This window comes from Epinephelus moara, chromosome 5 (assembly GCF_006386435.1).
Source record: "Epinephelus moara isolate mb chromosome 5, YSFRI_EMoa_1.0, whole genome shotgun sequence".
In the NCBI taxonomy this organism is placed as follows: Eukaryota; Metazoa; Chordata; class Actinopteri; order Perciformes; family Serranidae; genus Epinephelus; species Epinephelus moara.
The window spans coordinates 18250754-18264319 of record NC_065510.1 but is presented as its reverse complement, the minus strand read 5'-3'; the positions used below and the strand labels follow the sequence as shown (position 1 = coordinate 18264319).

At 41.4% G+C, this 13566-nt stretch overlaps 2 protein-coding genes across 5 annotated transcripts in view; both read right to left on the bottom strand.

Annotated features, from left to right (window-relative positions):
- Window positions 1-1172, bottom strand: part of usp53b (ubiquitin specific peptidase 53b) — a 28004-nt gene extending 26832 nt beyond the window's left edge. The window contains exon 1 of the mRNA XM_050044739.1: window positions 854-1172. The gene's annotated coding sequence lies outside the window, so the exon portion shown is untranslated. The remainder of the gene's footprint in view (window positions 1-853) is intronic.
- A 2708-nt stretch (window positions 1173-3880) lies between these two features.
- On the bottom strand, window positions 3881-12318 carry myoz2b (myozenin 2b). 4 transcript variants are annotated; one of them, XM_050044579.1, is made up of 6 exons: window positions 12186-12318; window positions 11051-11160; window positions 9190-9356; window positions 8651-8744; window positions 5871-6033; window positions 3881-5793 (listed from the first exon to the last, which is right to left on the bottom strand). In XM_050044579.1, exons 2-6 carry the CDS (start codon window positions 11130-11132, stop codon window positions 5568-5570), a joined length of 732 nt encoding a protein of 243 aa, XP_049900536.1. In that variant the 5' UTR covers window positions 11133-11160; window positions 12186-12318; the 3' UTR covers window positions 3881-5567. The 4 variants fall into 4 exon arrangements, with proteins under 4 accessions (XP_049900536.1, XP_049900537.1, XP_049900539.1 ...); XM_050044580.1 differs by having other exon boundaries at window positions 12164-12279; XM_050044582.1 differs by lacking the exon at window positions 11051-11160 and having other exon boundaries at window positions 12164-12295.
- Between the last annotated feature and the right edge of the window lie 1248 nt (window positions 12319-13566).

The window sequence follows — 13566 nt, the reverse complement described above, 5'->3', positions numbered from 1 at the left end:
ATTTCTTTTCTCTTTGTGGATATGATAATGTGTCAACAAAAGAAATAGCTGCATTATGGAGCTGATAACAGACACAAACAAAAGCTCCTCTTCTTTGAAACTCAATTACATGAAATTTAAGCTACAGGTTTGAATACAAATGTAAACAGCAGGGTAACCCCACCACTGAAACATCCAAACACACAACTGCAGCCTTGTTTTTAATTATACTGACGTGCACAGAGGTCCCACAGGAGACTACATTATTTTTATCTTAATCTGATGCTGCTCTGGTTTGTTGACATGCGTAATGTTTTACACATAAGGGGAGTATTTCTGATTAATAGGTGAGAAAGACACGAAAATTGTGATTTTTCAACCGGATATTAAACTTTTACAGGCATATCTTGTGTTTTATTTTGTTAATAGGCTTATGTGTAATTTCTATGCTCAAGCAATGACTGATTGCAGTCATTTAAATGACCTATTTTATAAATATCCCAGCGTTTCTATTATGTAAACTCATCTGTAAAGGCTGTATTTGGTGTCAGTGCCCACATGTGTTTCTGCACCAGCCTCTCTGACAACATGTGATGCCCGTATAGGCCTATACGGTCTGACATAAGCGCCCATCTTTGCAGTCGGGTTCATAAAGAGGACATTTGAACGGGATTGCATGATCATCCTGAGATTCCCTGCATTTAGAAAAAAAACTAAAGCCTCGTCGAGCGCGCTCCCACAGCAGGAGACACGCTGCCAGCGTTGCACCACAGTGAACTGTATACATGGGAACAGCGCCCGGTCAGCTACTGTAGCATAAATATGCGGCAACTTGCATTGAGGCATTAACAAAACAAGTGCTGTGCCGACTCACCTTAAAGGGAAGCGGATACTTGATTGCCTCCAATGAAGGCGCAGGGCGGTCCAGCTGTCAACGCGCAAAATCCCCAACACTTCTCCCCGAATGCTCCAAATAAAACTGGCTAGAAAACACTGCAGATATGTCCAGACGCATGTAACGCACTATCTGTCATAGTGCAGCATTCCCAATCCCTCCGACACGCACACAGGCTGCAGCCCGAGCCGCTGTTTGCTGCCACACACACCCGGGCGGGACAGTGTTATTTCGGTAAAAAAAAAAAAAAAAAAAATCGTCCCCTTTTTTTCCTGCACAAACGGGGCCAGTGATGGCCTGTGCATGTGAATGTCCGACGCGGATTAGTGATGTTTTGAGACTTGAGAGGTCAAACTCCGCCCCTAGTGTAGCCTCAAGTGCACTGCTGCTGTATTGCAATCTTCAATCCCTGCATGGCAAACTGTGTGCTGGCGGAAGGTCAGACTTCCAACTTGTCATGATGATGATGAGAGAAGACATCACATGACTGCACTGGTTTCATAATCATGCAGCACTGTGGGGACTAAACCCTGCCTGTGTGTGATTTTTTTTTTTTTTATTTCTTGTGAATGCTCTCACTTAAATGTCAAACAACACAACAGAATACTGTTTTATATCTGGATTAAAGGTGAAATACCAAATGTTTAAATATTCCACAACTACCATGCACTGAAAAAAAGAAGCTTTCATCCTCTTTCTCATCATTTGATTCACTATTAAGCTTTTTTTTTTTTCAATCAAACAGCAATAATATTCTTAATCTACCATCTCTGTCTCTGTGACTGCAGTAAACAGGACACGGATTCACAAAAATCGGGGCAGATGGAGGGCCTGGAAGGGAGAGCCTGCAGAGCTGAGCAGGTTTTAAGTGCAGACAGGACGACTGATGGTGCACACAAGCCACAGTCAGCAGAAATGACACTCAGTGATTGGAGTGTCTGTTTCTTTCCCACATAAATTTTAGTGCTGTGATACTCAATTTACAGCCCGTTGGCCAAACCTGGCTCGTGATATGCTGCAGGGTGGCCCACTGAGCACTTTCTTTTTTTAAAGATTTTTTTTGGGGGGGGCTTTTTACCTTTAATGGATAGGACAGCCAAGTGTGAGGGGGGGAGAGAGAGTCAGGGGACAGGGCCTCTATGCATAGGGGCACCTGAGCTAAACACTAAGCCACTGACGCCCCCGCCAGCCATTTTTTCTAATTCATTGAAAATAAATTAATTTCTATTTTTTGTATTTTTGTACTTCAAATGTAAAGAAGCTGCCAGAGTGCACAGAAATATCAAAATAGACCTTTATTTATTTTTATTTATTTTTTTTAACAGAGGTACTGGCTAAGCCCCAAATGTCCTCAAATCCTAGAAACGCCCCTGCACACACTTGACCTGGGTGGTGCTGCTGCAACTGGATTTGCCTCATTTATTCATTTGTTTATCTGTTAGATATTATTAATGTTTGTTTAGTAAATGACCCCTGGCCTCCTGTCATTTTGCAAAAGTGGCCCCTGAGGAAAGCAAGTTAAGTAACCCTGTATAAGTGGGTCTGCCCAAAATGTGCAAAGCTTCATTATTCAGTGCCACAATAATTAAATTCCCAAAAATAATCAGATTAAGGATAAAATGAGTGATTTGATGACGCACTGTTTACCATCCTTATGCCACATGCCATGTTGATCACCTCCTGCTTTTCTCACCTCCTTGAAATACAATGCACACAGTGGATCCTAGTAGATAATTTACAGTGTGTGTGTGAGTGTGTCTTCAGTATGTGGGCCAGCCTGTGAAAAATAGCGTATCTGACTCGTCGTTAGTTGTTACACTGAGAAGTTCTCGCTTATTTTGAGTCCAAGAATGAAATCTGTTTGTGAATATTTAACAGGCACATCCTCTATTTCAGTGATAAGCTGCGACTGTAGGAAAACTATTATTTTCATACAGGTCTTGATATGTTCTGCAGTGCTATATACTGAAGTGAATATATGGGAAAACTGTGGAGCATGTGTCGATGGGATGGTACAGTCTAACTATATAGCTTTTCTCTGATCCCATCTTGGCTCCAGCAATAGCACTGAAACCTCCCTTGAGACGCGTGAGGTGTTTTTGGTATTTTTTATTTTAGGCTTCATATTTCACCCTCTGAATGTTGCACAGCTGAGCTCTGTTCAGATGAGCTGTCAAACTCTACTGTTCTTTAGTTTATTTTTGGAGTCAGGATTTTTTTCTTTGTATCCATTTTGTTCTTTCTTTTTTCAGTTTCCAGAGTGGAGTTCAGCCTTTCTGGAAAAAAAAAGTGACTTAAATAGACTCTCAGCAACTATAAATCAGTGACTACGAGGGCATTCAGAGTTTAAACAGTAACTTGAGTTCAGTTAGGTCTATTATTATCATGTTTTTAGATTTCTATCACAGACAAACAGGATTTACATGTTGGGATGTCTGACATGTATTCTCCTCTATACCTGTGCACTGTCATGAAAGTGAGACATCACCTTCTACATGTACTGCTGTGACATTGCTTACATAAGACTCCCTCAAAGTTAAGTCTTAAAATAGCTCAATCTTTCAGGGAGTGGGTGAGACAAACACAGCTGCTGTATTAATTCATTTGAAATGATCCAAATGGACATTTCTTATCGTGACAGTAATGACACAGCTGAAAAAAATTAAAATCCCCATTTGACTCACAAACCATTTCGTGTTAATAGAAATGCAAATTCATTTGATTGTTGAGGTTTTGGAAAATGAAATTCATGCATTAGGTTTGCTCATGAGTCCCCACTGGCCTTGAATTCAATTTTCTCCCCGTCTATGTTTTCCAGTCATCTGAAATACAGAGTTTGTTAAACTGGATGTGCAGTTACATTCAGAAGCATAAAAAAGGTGTGTATTAAAGATAGACTGTGCCAGCTGCAGGCATCCAAGAGACACAACGCCGAAAAGTCACAAATACAGTGAGGCAAAATGGCAAGCAAGAGTGAATCTGGAGTTGGATTTTACTTTTACTTTGCTCTGGTGAGCGTGTTTAGAAATGGTAACCAACAATCCTGCATAGTGTACCTTTGAGTTAGTCATTAGAGAGACAATAGACAGTATGTTTGAGGAGGCAATACACTTAAACTGTGGAAGTAAAGGCACACAGAGCGACTGTTTTCTGCCCAGTTCTTCAGAAACACAGTGAGTTCAACACCAAAATATCACACAATAACACAGTATTGCTGCTGTCGGCATTTGTAGTGCATATATGTCTCAAAACGATGCAGAACAAACATTTTAATCTACTCTTCGGTGTTCTTCCACTCCAAACAAGGCGTGGCTATATCCATTTTGTATTGATCTGTGTGTTATGAAATGTATTTGCCTATAAAGTCAAAGTACCAGTTCCATGCCATTGCAGATCAAAGTCCAGCTCTCTCAGTTTTCCTCCCAGATCGATGTAGTGATGCCATGCTTATGACCTCTGTTATTTCCTCAGAATAAAATGTTTCTCAGTTGCAATTTGAAATAATTTCTTTTTCTTCAGCAGTCAACAAGAAATCAGAGCTCTTACCATTATTTTATTTCTATAAATCTATAAATTACTTGTTTTTGTGCTGAATTTTACATTACTTTACTTTCAGTGATTTATATTTTATATTTGTATGTTCAACAGTTGCTTGCTCTAACATTAACGGGTAACCTCAGTATTTTTCTTTCTTTTCCTATTTTCTTATGTTTCTGTGTCTAAGTGACTAATGGGGACGACATTTTTTTAAATTGGTTGGCTGCACCCGCGAAACAGGCTGAGCTTTTTGTTAAAGTAGAAAGTTACTTTTTATTTAATCAGAAACAGCCCCAAACTCTTCATCACCAACCCACCAGACTCTTTAAATAAACAGTAATTTTAGAGTGCACAGAGCCAGCGTATTTTCACATCTAGCTGGTTGAATTAAAGGTTTATTTTAACCAAACTAGAGTCTGGTGAATTTGGTGATTTCATGGCTGTGCCTGGTTAAACAAAATGGATCTTACTCTTTAACAAGGAGGTCTGTTTCTGTAGGGATCCTTTCCATAATGTGGTTAGACACTTAGAATAACAGTCTGAGCCTGTCAATGGCAAAAACAAGCTCTTTTAGTGGACGTAAATTGATGGTGCACAATTGCCCCAAGTGGTTACATTGCAGCCTGTTTTTCCGCTTTCACTACTGGAAGAATTTCAAGTTTTTGCTCCTATTCGTCATTCAGATACAAAAACTTGGAAAAAAGGGGTACAAAATACTGAAGTTTAATCTTTGGGTTAAGATTTGATTTTATGATAATATATGGATAGCAAGAACATCATACTTTATGTGTGTATTTTTCTGTAATGCAGTTTTTTGAAGTAGATATAACTGAAATACTGCTCACTTATATGCACTAAATACAACTTACTGCATGTTCCAGTTGGGTGCCATCAATAAATACTTTGCATTATTTATTTACATTACATTTTCATCAATTCATCTAAACATTTATAAAATTTACAGTTTTGCTTTCAGTATCAGTGGAAACACACTAGTCATCAAATGCATGAAACATTTTGTGTCCGTTGAATGGGAAAAATCCAAAATATTGGTTAGGAATTGTAACTGCGCTACAAAATGACTGTTTTGCTGTCATCAGAGGTGGGGGCCAGAACACTACAGCCAATATCATGTTGCCAGATTACAGTAAGCAACCTACAGGTCGTCAGACTCTGGGATTTTGATGGGCTCCAGGGTAATAGTGGGTAGGATCAGATGGGTGCCCTCAGATATCCACCCCTGGGCTGTCCTGTTGAAGGTGGGTCGCTTCATCCCCGGCTCCTGCAGCTCTGGGAAGCTGGGCGGGTTCAGGTCCACCACGGGGAGCTTGAATGTGATTCCTTTGGGAGCTTTCTCAAAGCCACCAAAAGGAGTGGCAACCCTGTGATTGACATCAAGTGTGAGTGGCAGCCTACTTGTTGTGCTCTGCTTGTTAAAATGTGCTCATAGTTTTCTCACCGGTTAAAGCATTTGTACTCAGGAAGGTCTGGTCGTGGGTCTGGTGCTGACATTGTCACTTTCAGAGTTATGGCGAGGTCAGGGTCACTGAGGATTGCCTGATCCCATGGGGAGTGGTAGGACTTTGGCATAGGTGAGGCATCTACCTTCTCTGTAGTCACTTCTGTCATGGAGCAAACAGAAACAGAGAGGCAACATGAAATCAGTGGTTTTAGGTTAAATATACAACAAGTAACTTTTCTGCCTACAGCCTCTAATGGCATTCACTACAATCTACTGTGGCTGTTGGAAAATGACCAAACAGAGTGAAGGAGTCTGTAATGCATTTGTCAATCATGTCAGTCACTCCATGAACTGCTGTTAAACTGTCAGACTGGGCAGATCAAACATAAATCAAGATTCTGTCACTGCAGATCCTTGACTTCAGAAACATATTCTAGTGCACTGTTTAAGGCTTGTTTATGCTTTTAGCAAGGACATGAGGTACGTTTGGATCTTTTATGCTCTGTGCAATTTCTCCCCACAGCAAAACCGACATTCTAACAGAGCCTTGTCTTACTCCAAAGTCGTCGAAAGCCGGTGCTTGGGCAGTGACTTGCAGTGTCAGAAACCAATGAAAAAAAGCATCCTTTAACATTGGCATGATATGTGGCCGGTTGCCATTATAGTTTAACAGTGCTCAGCAGTGTCAGGGGGGAAATGCAGCGGGACAAGGACAAAAGTTAAGGCGGTGAAAGTCCGACTGGGGTGGGCAGGAGGGGTTGTGGCTGGGTCCAACAAACAGCGACCTTCACCCAAGAGAGCGGTGTTTGTGTCCCGTAAGATTATAAAGCCAAACCCTGTTCTCTTTTCCTAAACCTAACCACGTGTTTTTGTTGGCTGAACCCAACCACATGTGTTTGTTGTTGAAGGAAAAAAACATCAATTCACGGTGTTGTACTGACTCAGTGCATTTATTTTGAAAGAGACTGTATGTAAATGTTACATTTCCTGTGAAAACGGACGTGTATTTGGAAGGAAGACAATGTATGTAACAGGCTGAACTTGACGCGGTGTCCCAGAACGTCATCGACCAACGCACCCAGAGTACCTTGCACGTCGTATGTGGCCGTGAAAAGTCCATGACCAAACGTCAATATGTGACGAGGTCAGAGTAAGAATGTGTTGTCTAACAAACTGTGGGGAGTGGTGTAGCGAAAACTCATCTCTACAGCATGGCTCTCCACCCCTCCCTGTCCACATAGGTAGAAAAAGTTAGATGTGCATGGCCAGGTGAAAACCCACTGCACGAAACACCCACGAAGGGCTGTGTCTAATGGAGTGACATCACTTTGGCAGTGCGGATACTCCCAACCCTCACAGATGCATCAAGCATAAATCAAGCATTAGCTGTAAAATGGTAGAGTTCGTTATGGCCGGTGGCCAATGCTAGGTTTTCAACATGGTTGCCGGGTCACAAAATTTATCTCTTTACAGCAAAACAGGACACTAAAATATGTTTCTGAAACACTGGATGCAAGAAATAGGCAACACAGTATGACTGCAGTTGACGATCAGTGATTGACATGATTGACAGCTACGTTAGAGAGTCCTCAGCTTGGATTGGTTGTTTTATTCACATGCAGTATAAAACACGCGTCTCTGCTATGAGGCAATGGAGTAGGCAGAAGGACAGGATTTCTTTACACAGATTATCTGTCTCATTTAGTGCTGTGTGGATATACTGACAGTTTCAGCAAATACGAGACAAGGTTATTTTAGTAAAAGTTACAATCTCCAGCTTTAATGCTGAGCTGTTTTCTGGGGTGGGGGCGGTGGTGGTGGTGGTGGTGGTGGTGGTGGTGGTGGTGGTGGGGTGTGGCTAAAGAGTGGATAGGATTATGAATAGAGACTGTGCTTAGAGAACACAGGCAGACTGAGTTGTCTGTCATTGAGATCTGGGGCCTTAAAATAGCACATAGTTGAAGTGGGTACTCATCATATAATGTGTCGACATGGGATGACACCCTACTGGAGCATTTAAGAATCGGCACAGGATTCTGCTGGCCTATTAAAATATAATATAACAAAATAAAATGAAGCATTTAACGCTGCTCAGGTTGTGTTACGAATCAGAGTTACATCCATGCTGTCTACTCAAGCTTGTTGCCACAAAACAAGACCAGCTGTTATGACTGTGTGATATCAGTTGTCATTATTATGACAGCGTTACATAATCAGTTACTATTATTTGAATGTGCAGCGTAACAGATTAGGTTTTTATTTTTTATGTTTTTACAGTTTGACAGCGGAAGAAATACAGTAGGAATTCTTTCAATGACCAGGTCTGATAATAATGTTAGCACATTTATTTTTACCCGTGATTATGATTGATATTTTAATGTTTAAAGGTCCAGTGTGTAGGGGGATATATTGGCTGAAATGGGATGTAATACTTTTTCCATTAGTGTATAGTGTCCTGAAAATAAGCACCGTCTTTTTGTTACCTTAGAATGAGCCGTGTAAATCTACTTACAGAGCAGGTCTTCCAGGGACAAACAGAATGGACAAACCCAACACTGGCTCTAGATAGGGCCATTCACATTTCAATGTCAGCCACTTTAGTTCCCCACAGGCTTGACACATGGGAGAAGGTTCGGTTGATTGCAATCTGCAACCTCACCACTAGATGCCACTAAATCCCACACACTAGACCTTTAAATCTTGATTTATATTGTAAATTTTAAAGTTTTCTGTGGGATTCATCATAAGCAGCCTCACTAGCTTAACACTATAATTACCTGTAACAGTGACTGCTGGATTTTCAGTACTTCCTTGAGCTGGTGCATCCACTTTAATTTCCACAGTGTGTGTATTCTCTGTTGAAATGTCATTCTGCAAAACAGAATAAAGCACATTACATGTATTATGCTTTGGTTACCAGTTGCGTAACAAAATGTAAACCTGGCACATCTATAGCTGCTCCTCCATGCACTGATACACACGCATAAACACACACTTATAGCTACATCGCGTGCACATACACACGGACACAGAAACACATCAGCAGGCACTGATAAAGAGGAGCAGCTCCTCAGCAAAGTGCCTACACAGCCTCTCAGAACTATTTGGCTGGACGATGTAAAAGGCACGAGGCACATGTCTCTCTTATCACCCATGTGTTGTAACACTTTTTTTTGAAGAGCATATTTCCTGATAATTTTGCTAAATGAGTAATACACAGACAATTTTACACTTTCTCCTGCAGACAGCACTGATGCCAGAACTCCAGATAGTGATAATCAAAAATGTACAAGAAGACAGAATTGAATCGACTCACATTCAGCAGTGCGTTTGCCTCGTTTTGGATACTTTCAAATGTGTATTTTTCGGATCTCCTCTGGCGCATTTTGAAAAGCCGGGAACCTCTGTTGGAAAGCAACGATAACTCCTCCAGCATAATGTCTTTAGGGGTGCTGAGCTTCTTTCCGAGATCCATTGTGTCCCCTGTTGAAAAAAATATACATAAAGATAAAGGTAAAGAAAAAGAAAATAATCTGTGTCGATTTAGTAGGCTTAGACAATAATGAATCAACCAACCAATCAATCAGTTAATCAGTCAGTGTGTTAACAGTTGCTGAAACACTAAGGCCAACATGTATCATTTAGTTAAGGTATAATTTTAAAGAGGATAACCAATCAAAAGGGTTGTCACTGATGTTATTGGGTTGATAGCAATGGGAAAAGGTGGGCAACTGCTTTGGGTGTCCCAGAGTTTATGGTGTGGCATGAATGATGATTTGATGAAAGGTTCCATGTGTTGGATTCAGGGGGATGGTATATAATATTTATAACTATGTTTTCCTTAGTTTAGAAATCACCTGAAAATAAGAATTGTTGGGTTTTCGTAACCTCAGAATGAGCTGTATTTATCTACATATGGAGCAGGTCCTTGTCCGTAGTTGTTTCTACAGTAGCCCAGAACAAACAAATAACACTGGCTCCATAGAGCGCCATTTGTGTTTTCACATTGGCCACAGTAGGTCTTCTACATGCTTGAGACATGGGTTGGTTGCAGTCACAGCCTATATAAAATAACGGATAGCCAACGTGACGCCATCCGTCGGTTCATAGATTCCCATTTTGAAGCCTCAAGTTCAGTTTTTTGGCCATCACCGCCTTAGGTTTTTGGAGCCAGAAGCTATTTGGACAAGAGGGTGGAGCTGTGGAGGAGCGAGGGGTGGATCTGACTCATAGCTTGTGATGAAGCCTTGCAGACAGCCGGTCATTCAAAGAGGCCACACCCTTAATAATGCATTACTTTAAGCCTTAATAGAATGTGTAAAAAGGTGAGTTATATAAAAAAATTTGAGGAACTGCAGCTTTTGGCATTTCCACATTGGCTTCATTTTTCAGCCCTAGAGGTTGCTGCTTGGTTGCAATCTGCAACCTCACTGCAAGATGCCAATAAATCCTACACACTAGGCTTTAATTGCGCATTTGTTTGGGAATACAAAAGCACAATATAGACTGAAAGAGTGAGCACCTCAACATGGCCTTTTAACCTCATATTTAGGCCGTCCTCTAGAAAGGTCCTGTGTCAAAAAAATCTTGCTTTAATGCCTGTAATGCATCAGCTGATGCTATAAATTCCGTATCATCAAATTACGACAAACTAACTTGGGAGGGAGCTGGAGTCGTTACAGACGGTTGGGATAGTGGGTTAATCCCACCCTGGTTTTAGAGCTGGAAAGTGCTGCATACACAATATAAATATACGCTGATATCAGTTTGCCAGCTGAAGGTTTAAGAGAGGGTCCATAAATGACATCAAAGGTGTCAGAAAATTCAGCTTTTCCATTTTGTAAGCCCTGTCATGGAAACTGAGTTATCATTGTACTTGAGAATTAGTTTTGGATGGACGTGATGCTTCCTCATCCACCACGACAGACGGTATGTACCCCAGCTGTCACAAACCGTCACGTTATCCAAACGGCTACACACAGTTGGCCCTCACAACTTCCCTCCCCTCTCCAGAAATAGACTTTTGAAAAGGACAACGACAAAAGATTAGTCACCATAGGTAGTAAATCACCCCATTAGCTTATTTATGGCAAGTGCGGGAGTGCAGCCGTGACATATGAACCCGGATCACAATGGATATTCTGTTGCAGCAGTGTGTTTGTCCGCTCTTATCATACCATCGGTACCATGGACCTCTTGGCAAATAGCTGCTGCACACTTCTTCCTCTCCTCAGCTGGCATTGTACAGAATTGTGACATTGTGGCTTTGGCAAGGTTGGCAGGAGTACTGGAAACACATACAGGACACAGGCTGTAGTTTTTCTGCCTGAGTCATAAAGGAGGAGTTTTAATCCCTAATGGTACAACCCCAAGAACATCAGTGCAGTGCGAGTCCACATGTTGACAGGATACAGCTAAACACAGAGTTTGATGTTTGGTGTGTGAATGTAAAGCCGTCTTCCATCAGCTGTAAGGGGGGAAATTCTCAGTCTGTATTGTTGTTGTATTGTTTTCTGTTACATAATACACCAGCATTATATAGTTTTGTTAGTCTTAAGTATATCTCCCATTTGCTGTCATGATCTACTGGACTTTAAAGATGATTCGGAGGGCAATCCGTCAAATAAATCTGCCGTGTCAGTGTTCGTCATGTTACAATCATCTCTCTGAGGAGGTTTCGTTTAATAGATTACAATGTATTACGTAATCCTAAAGCCCCATTGTACTTGCATCGGTAGAACGCACGTAATTCTTCAATCCGTCCTTGCCACTGAAGCAAATCTGAGTATGAGTTAACGTTAGTGGTATCTCCCATTAATGTTGCCACAAGATAAATCACCTGCGTAAAGGTCAAGGGTGAATATTGTGATCTGGGTTTGTATGCCTAGCGGGACACACCAAATGTCCAGCAGCACAGAAATATCACACATAATATTTAAAATATCATCCTGCAATCACACTTTTTTTCTGCAGAAAACTAAACTCCATGGTACAATACTAAATATTAATAAGTAGTAACTCGGTAGTTGTGCCCATCTGCTGGCTTTGCAGCTATTATATCTGACATTTTTAAAATCATTTCTATGCAAACTAAAGAGAAAGCAAAGCCATACATTTCTAAAGATCTGATAAATTGATAATCTGTCAAATTTCCATAAGGTCATAAGAAAGTGACTCCTATAACTCATAAAAATCCAGCCAAATTTATTTATCACAACACAGTCACTTTCTTAAATGCTCTAACGTAACGTTCAATCCAAATTAAATCAACCGCATTTCACAAGACACACCTTGAAGAGGCTTTCTCCGTACCTGTGATGGTGTCCCTACTGTGTAACCTGTATCCTTGAAGGGGAGACACGGAGGCTCAGGGGTCAACCTACAGTAAGGTAGTTTGATCTTCCCTGATCTTCACACTCCCGGGCACTAAAGCCAAACTGTGAGTGTGTCTCTGTGTCTGTTGTGAATGGAATGCAGCTTACATCAATAGGCTAAATTTAACCTGCCAAACACTCAAAACCACTCTCAAACACCATGGGGCAAGGATAGCTACCAGAGAGGGAGACGGAGAGCGAGAGGGAGAGGGGAGGATGGACAACATGCTCGCTGATGTTCTTTGAGGCGAGGACTCCCCTCCAGAGACACATTTCCTTCCTTGTGTTGAGTCTTCAAAGTCAGCGTGTCTCTGTGGGTGGATGTAATCTCGAGGCGCTGTTACCTTCAAGTGAGGGAGGTCATTAGTACTGTTAGTACACAGCTGCTACTTGTGTGTACGCCTCTCTTCAAGCTGTACTGTTACTATGTGCGATTACTGACTTTGAATAAAGATATACAGACCAGTGAAGGAGGTTTAAAGAGGGAGTCCGGTCTCACCCCTGAGATAGTGGTCAGCCAAAAAGATTTTTATAAAGCAGCTTCAAGGTCGTTACCCTGGCAGCTAAACCCGTCGTCGTACTTCAGACATAGTGAACATTTAATCTCTTGTGGAAAAAAATACTCTGTTGACACATGAGAGGAGTTCCTGATGTAATCTTTGTTATGGAAGTTACTGTCGATTTTTTTGAGCACTGCATGTGTTAAATATAACATTAATATACAAGTTATTCATATAACATTAATATGGTGTATACAGTGGTTAGCATAGTTGCCTCACAGCAAGAGGGTTCCTGGTTCGATCCCAGGGTGTGGGGTTTGAACCCTGGGGAGGGAGAGCCCTTCTGTGTGGAGTTTGCATGTTTTCTTCGGGTACTTCGGCTTCCTCCCACAGTCCAAAGACATGCAGGTTAATTGGTGACTCTAAATTGGTGTGCATGTGAGTTTGAATGGTTGTCAGTCTCTATGTGTCAGCCCTCAGTCCAGGGTGTACCNGTGGGTTTTCTCCGGGTACTCCGGCTTCCTCCCACAGTCCAAAGACATGCAGGTTAATTGGTGACTCTAACTTGGTGTGCATGTGAGTTTGAATGGTTGTCAGTCTCTATGTGTCAGCCCTCAGTCCAGGGTGTACCTGGCCTCTCGCCAAATGTCAGCTGGGATAGGCTCCAGCCCCCCGCCACCCCCAACAGGATAATGAATTATGGAAAATGAATGACTGAATGAATAGACGTCTAAATAAAAGAAGAAATGTAACATGTGGTCAGAGAATGAATCAAAAAGAATGCTTACTTTTTGAGTTAAAGCCAAAAAAACACCACTT